This window comes from Buceros rhinoceros, unplaced genomic scaffold (assembly GCF_000710305.1).
Source record: "Buceros rhinoceros silvestris isolate BGI_N320 unplaced genomic scaffold, ASM71030v1 scaffold17502, whole genome shotgun sequence".
NCBI lineage: Eukaryota > Metazoa > Chordata > Aves > Bucerotiformes > Bucerotidae > Buceros > Buceros rhinoceros.
Window position 1 is genome coordinate 6552 of NW_010398474.1, and position 7514 is coordinate 14065.

At 44.5% G+C, this 7514-nt stretch overlaps 1 protein-coding gene across 1 annotated transcript in view; it reads left to right on the forward strand.

Annotated features, from left to right (window-relative positions):
- Positions 1 to 7514, forward strand: part of GRIN2A (glutamate receptor, ionotropic, N-methyl D-aspartate 2A) — a 39722-nt gene that overhangs the window by 6322 nt on the left and 25886 nt on the right. The window contains exon 3 of the mRNA XM_010131122.1: positions 858 to 1018. Coding sequence (XP_010129424.1) covers positions 858 to 1018 — 161 coding nt within the window. The remainder of the gene's footprint in view (positions 1 to 857; positions 1019 to 7514) is intronic.

Here is a 7514-nt window from a genome sequence, read left to right on the forward strand (position 1 = left end):
AGTTTATGTGTGATTATCTAAATGATTTCTGCATCTGAAAGCTGAGCGTGCCCTCAGCTGTTGCTATTCCTTTGCAGATATTCCCTGGCTCACTTGTCTGTGCTGATGCAGTAGGGATATAGAGGATAAAATTATAGAATAAGCCTCAAGCACATGGTTTTAAACTGTAGGAATAAATTAGGGACTAGATTATAGGGGTTAGAGCTCCAGAAGCCCTTTTCATGTCTCGTGATGTAGCTGCTGAGCCCCTGGGGAAGATGTGAGAACTTTTATTCTGCTTGAATCGTGGCGGTGGAAGGAAAGGCAGCCCTCGCCCTGCCCCTCCCTGCTCACAAGCTTCCTGCGCTCACCTGCACCCCTCTGGGAGCAGCGTGTCAGGCTCCCTGTCAAGTGGTGCAAATGTTCTTTTTTGCCACCTTTGTGTGGGAACCGAACCCACCATGTCCCAGCTGAGCTGGAAGTGTGAAATGACTATCAGCAAAATGCTGTTTTCTTTCGATCGCTCTTTACCAGTGTGTCTGCTTGTAGTTTGGGTCCTCCAGGGAGGTGTTGGCACATAAGGAACATCTTTCAGGATTTCTCCGCTCCAGTTTCTGCTGTCCTGTCCTATTACAATGCATGGGAGAAAGTCACTCCAGAGTGGCAAAATTGAGCTGTTTTTACTTTGGATGGAGATGTTTCTGTAAGTTCAGTCAGTATGAAGACACGGTTTCTGATACAGTAGAGCTGAGTCAACCCACAGCATTTGCCTAGAAGAAGTCTGAGGCAGCTTATACTACTTCTGGTTTTGCCAACCTGAAATTGCCCTTCTTTACATTTTGCCTGCCTGAAACGCTGCTTTTCCCTTTTCTCTCTAGTTTCAAAGGCCATATGATTATTCGCCTCCGTTTCGGTTTGGAACGGTCCCTAATGGAAGCACAGAGAGGAATATCAGAAACAACTACCCCGATATGCACCTTTACATGACGAAGTATAATCAGAAAGGAGTTGAAGATGCCTTGGTCAGCTTGAAAACTGGGTAAGCTTTTTTCCATGAATTTTAAAGAATACTGTAGACTTTGCAGAAACAGAACTATTGATCTGTGCGTACTGTGACACTGAACAGACCAATGTCAGGACTGCTGTGTAGTACGTGGCGCTTGGTTGGTTGGTTGTTTTCAACAGTGCAGCTGTCAGAAAGGAAAATGACTGCCAGTGATTTGTATTTGAAAATGGTCTGGAAGCTCCGCTGTCCTCTGTAAAATAGAGGCAAAGGGCAGAATTAGTATTTCTCCGATTTAAAGGGAGATGGACCTGGATTTTGGTGGGTCTCAACAGAGGATGTGATGTTTTGTACAGTCCCTCATCACCTTTGCAGAACTCTCTCTTAGGAGTGTGCTTCTGCAGGATGAATTTCCGACAATGTTTGTCTGGTCAGTGTGCTACTACTTGATATTTCTTTTCAACCTCCCATGGCTTTTAGGTCCGCTCTTAAATTTTCTTCCCTCCTGTAACTGGCATGGCCCTGTGTGTACATTTACGGTCACTTCTGAAGTATTGACTTTGCTCTTCGTAAAATCTGTTGAGATGAGATAGCCTCAGAGGTACTATCTAATCCTGCTTCTGCATCCTTAGTAAATATTCTGCCAAATATTATTGTCCTTCTTCCTTAAGATCTGAGAATTAGACCTGAGTGCCATCCCTCCTTGTCTCTCTCTGGAGCAGCCCATTCTGCCAGGTTGGACAAAGAGACTGACTTTTCGTTCTTAATCCTCAGAAGATATGAGAACGACTCGCTACTTGTGTCGGTATTCATCTGGCTGACAGGAACGTGTTAGCTGTCGTAATCCTTTCTAAACATACAAGCCCCATAAGAGCATGTGTATTTTTGTTAATGAAACTGGATTACAACAATCGTAATTTATCAATATAGTTTGTTTAGGTTTGTTTTGTTTGGAGGCGAGAAGGCAGTTACCTGTGGTGGATTTGAGTACATCTCACCTGCTATTATTTATGGTGAACACAGGACTCGTTTTTTCCTATACTAAATTAAGCTGTTACTTTTGGCCATTTTTTGCTTGTCTTCATAACTTTTACTCTCCTTCTCCCAAACATGTAGAGAATTGTAAAATATTTCATATGTAAAAACTCATGAAGGCCCCACCAAATCTTTCCTTAGAGTGCAGGTTCCCTTCGTTAAAAAGTTATCCTTCCTACTGTTCCCTTCTCTGCTGTCTCTACGTGGCTGTCTGGACTCCTCTTGATGTCACTTCTCAAGACATTCTCAACTGAGAATGCTTCTGAAGCACACTCTGTCCCATCCTGAGAGAGACTGGGAATAACGTGAGTTGAACCTCCCCCACGGTCTTCCAAACCGGAGGCAGAGCTCCTGCTCCAACCGCGCCGGTGCAAGTTACATCTCCTCCATTGTGCATTCCAGAGAGTCAGCTGGACGCTACCCTTCCCGCTGTAGATTTGTAAAGCAGCAGCTGTCCTTAGTTCCAGCCATCGCTAGGGATGGTTCAGTTGGATGGACAGTTTATTTAGGGGATATATATTCCTTGTACTTTTCACCAACCATTTGTGCTACTGAAAGCCATGAAAAACTGCTGTTGTCATTAAAATCAGGCCACCTAAAAGACGCTTAAGCATGAAAAGGTGGGGGGATACTTGACTGCCAGGGAGTTCAGGACTTTCACTAAAACTCAGGCTGGCTGCTCTTGTGCCAGCTGCTGCTCTTCCTCAAAAAAAAAGCTTTAGTCCTTTTGACAGCATAAGCTATTCATTTTTTATAGGTGGGGTTTTTTTTTTTTTCTCCTCCCTCCTGGAGTTTCTTTCCTCTTCTAAGTGATTTCTCCTTGTGGACATCTCCAGGTGTCTACCTTGCTCCCCTTGACTGACATTTCTGTAGCAGATGGTACAAATAAGCTGCCATGTGCAGTGTTTTCTGGATCAATGTCAGTAACTGCTGCATACAGCTGCACTCCGTCGTGTTTTGTCTGATGGCACCTGCAGAAGGACTAAACAGTATGCCAGCGGCTGCTGAAGTTTCCCACAATGGAAGTGTCACTTTGTGTTTGCTTGTATCACAGGTTTGGACATCCCAGCAGGAGAGTAGTGTCAAGGGGGCTTACGTATATTCTGCCTTCAGTTTCTGCAGAGCACGAACTGCGCAAAGACCCGATCGGTGTGGTAACGGTGGGCAGTAAACGCGGCTACAGCTCAGGCAGCATGACTGTATCTTCTTTTTGCCTCAGTGGTTCCTCTCTGGAAAGAGGATTTCATATAGGTGATCAATCCAATCAGGTTCTGTCATCCTCACGTGCCACTCACACCGTGAGCCCGCCCAGGTTTTCCTTCTGGCTGAGGTGTTTGGTGAGGATGTGATGCAGCTCCCATGGCTGACACCTCGGGTGTCGCTGGAGCTGGAAATGTCCTGGAGGAGAGAGATGAGGCAGTGTAATATGGCACTGTGATAACTTGCATTCTCAGTAGGGAGGAGACTAAAAAATCACGAGTAGGTGTTTGGTGGTGTATTGCAGTTGTCTGCCTCTTCTTCTTCTCCAGACTCATATTCTTCAAAAATATCATTTTTCACTTTTTCTACCAAATTTTCTGTTTCGTTCCTCAATCCTCATTTTTTTATATACCTGTGCTGTACCTTCTTCCTTTCTCCCTCATGAATTATTTGACCAGATTGTTTCTCTTTTACATGCAAAGTTTCCCCTTTCACCCTTACCTTGACTTCTAGATCAAGCTTTCACCTTCCCTTCTTTGACCCCATGATTTCTTAATGCGTCTTGTCCCATGGAACCTGTATTGCTGCTGCTCCTGTGAGAATGACCGGTCTCTCCTTCCTCAAACTGCTTCTGGGCAAATATTTAATTTCTATTTTCCTCTTCACTGTCCGTGTTCTGCTTATCTTATTATGCTATTTTGTCTGCTTTCATCTTTGGCTCTTGTCAAAGCTATTCCTATACTTTTTATCTTTTTTTCTTTTTAAATCCTCATCATTGGTAGCATACAACAAGCAATTTTTCTTACATATAGTGAAGCTTGCTGCTTCTGCACAGCTTTCTGGTAACTATAGAGTCATAGGCTATAGACCTGGGAAGACTTGCAAAGATGGTCTGGTTGACAGCTGCTGCTGCGAGTCAAAATGAATAGTACCTGTGTTATTCCTGAAGAATGTTTGTGTTACATACCTACCTCTATGTATTTCTAATTTCACTTTTAAAACTACTTTTGCTTAACTGAAGATATGAGATTTAGTCCCCTTTAATTCCTTATATTAAGTGTTTGATTCTAATTTTAAGGTGGATCAAAAAATACCAGTGATCAGGCAATAGCTAGTGACTAAATAATGCTAGACATGTGACAACCCATCCGAATAGATCAAACTGTCAAGTAGTCTCTTGTCACAGTTTAGACCAGTTTTGCTGCATCACGAACTCTCAAGTCTTTTGGTCAGCTTTAATCAGCCCCTGGAGATGTGGTGGGAGTATCTCGATCTTTGAGACCAGTGGGTTTAATACATAATGTTATTGTACTGGAAGGAAACAAACATACACCTTCAAATGCAGAGATTTCTCTAAGAGTTTATTGTTGTTGTTTTTGGAGACATGCTCATGTCCTTTTCCTCATTCTGAAAACAAATTAAACAAACCGGGGTTTTTATCTTACTTCCTCACAAGAAGTGAAAAATCAGTTGCTTCAGTCCAGTCACTAACATGGCCAGGAAAAACCTCGGGGGCAGAAATGTGTGTAAAAAACCTGCTGTTCCTGCCTTTATTTGCTGCTCTGGTGTGGGGGTTAGATAGGTCTGTGCTGCAGTATTGCTGTACATGCCGAGATGAGTGTGCACACATCGGTATCTGGGGAGCCTTGAACAGAATACCCAGCTCCTTCCTGTTACTGTCTTGGAGAGGTGGAGCTCATAGCATTCAAAAATTAACTTACAAGGAAAGCATCTGCAGGTTTTTTTTAATTAGACGAAACAACTTCACTACATGGGCAATAGGCTTGGACCTACCTTGTTCAATTAGTATAGAAAATATGTAAGATCATTCTAGAAAGGAATCAACTGGGAAATGCTGCAAATCAAAATGGAAATGAGGTTTTTGCTTTCAACTGACAATGACATTATACCTACTCCTTCAGGTGAATACCCGTGGGGGGGTTCACTGCAGCTTGCTCGTGGCAGCTTCTTGCTGTCAGTGGTGATGGCAAATTTATCAGTTATATTGGCTTTTCCCCTTTGATGAGATGTAAACCAGTGTTCCTGAAAAGATTTTAAAAACGCCCATCTGCAAAGTCTCAGTGATACCTACCTCTTGTTGATAGTGTCTTATTTCTGAGATTCACAGATCCGGTTCTCAGAAAGCTGCTGAAACACCTTTTGGACAACAACAGCACTTTCTATTTATTACTGAAAAGTAGCATTTTGGAACCAGGCCTGTTAAAAGGGAGCGAAATTCATGCATCTTGTTATTCAAGTACTGCTTAAAATTTTTCAAAATCGCAAAATATTGTCCCTCCTTGAATGCAATTTATTACTCAAAGTAATCGTGATCTTACAAGCTTGTCAAAAAATGTACCAGAATTTTTCCGTGCATTTCTTGTGTATAAGGGAACAGCTAAAGCATATGTGCTGTGCTCTCTGCGGAGCCTCCGGTTGCTCTTTAGGCAGGACTGAGCAGCTCAGGAATTCTCCAGTCTTTTGTTCCTTTTCCTTAATGAAAACAGAGATGGTAGTTTTTTTCCTGAGCATGATTCAGAAGAGTAAGGTCTGTAAGACATTAGTTAACGTGTCCACGGTGGGCAAAGCCTGGCTCTGTTAGTGTAGTGGTGGCTCCTCTGTGCTCTTTAGAAGTTTATTAATCAAAAAAAGTTCTAAAAATGCGTCACAAGCATTTGTGTCTATGCTGTGCGAAATTATTGTGCATTTCTAGAACCCTCTGGTAGACAGATCCTATTGATTTTGCTTCCTGAGGAGCTCCTAAGTCTGAACAGGAAGCAGTTAATGATCGTGTTGGGTTTGCAGTGGCTGTTTGGGTTGGTTTGCTTCTGTTTGCTCTGTTTCTGCAGGAGGGGTTGTAGTTGCTGAATGCTGCCCTGTTGCAAGCAAAACAACCTGGCCTGTAAACCTTTGTGTGGATTGTAGCAGCTCACAGCTGCAGAGTTATCACGGAGCGTTGTTTGTCTGTGCATGAATGTTCTGCTGCTGTAAACTGCCAAGAAGAGGAAATGCAGTGGCACTAAACTGGAAATGCGTTTAATGTCCTCACCTTTGCCCCAGCACTTCTCTGGAATATTGTCTGGGATTTAACTGCTAGTGGCTGACATTAAAAAATTTAATTGGGAGAGTTTCTTCTTACTACAGAGATAAAATAGGAAACTTTCACTTGCCTATTGCCCATCACTGATTAATCCATCTAATTTTTTCTTCACATCCTTATTTTTCATGGATATGAGGACTGCAGCTGAGTATCACGCAGTGTATATCTTGTTTACAGAGAAGAGATGGTCTAACTGATGCTGTGTTATGGCAGCGTATTGATGAGAAGACTTTATTTCAGTTTCATTGCAAAAAGCTGAGAAAATAACTCCTTTAAAGGACACTGCAGGAGTGAATACCTTGTGTTCCCCAGGCAAGCAGCCCCTTGTAGGACAGCTGCAGACCCCCTCACTGTCGTGAGCAGTTTCAGTTTTTATTTACGGCCACAGCTGTCATTATATGTTCAGGGATTTGATGCTGAAGTTTACTTGGGACTCCCTCTGCCTTCCTGGTGAGATTGCTACGCTCAGCAGTTCGTACCTCTCCGGCTGAGTAGCTCACTCCCAGTCACCTCTGGCGCACTGGCGGGAATAGGGAGCCTGGCAGGACCGCCGTGGTGATGGCACTGCTGCGCTGCGGGAGCCTGGCAGGCACAGCCTCCGATGCAGCGGGTTATCACATCTGAGCAGCCCCCCGAGAAGACGCTATCAGCCTGCAGCCGTGCCCTGAGCTGCCAGTCTCTGTGATAGGCCCACGTGATGATTCTGTTCCTCAGCATTCTTAATACTAGTGCTAGAAGAAACACCTGAACGTGTCTAACGGAACAGTGTGAGTGGCAGAAGTGATTCCTCCCCACCACACGCTCTCCTGTGTGAAAACAACAATGCTATTGTCAGTATTTTTTTTAGAGCACATCACTACTAAGCAGGGTCCGTGCAAGAGAAGACGCTAGAAGGCTCTGCTGCCTGTGTAACCCTTGGTCTCCAAGGTTTTGGGCCTGATGGGGGTTTCTGTGGTGCTGACAGTGCTCCTAATCGGTGTGCCACCCGCAGCTCGCCCCGCTGGTCTTCGCTGGGCGGGTACGCTCCAGGGAGAGGCTGTGCCGGCAGCTCGGCCGTGCCGCACAGGCATAACCCGGAGGCAGACATCGCCATCAGCGGCAACGCGGCGCTCGTTGTGCCCAGCAGCTCCTGCCCTTGACCGGGTCTGTCCGTTCGAGTGGCGGGGTGGCTTAAGCGGAAAAATAAACAAGCCGGGC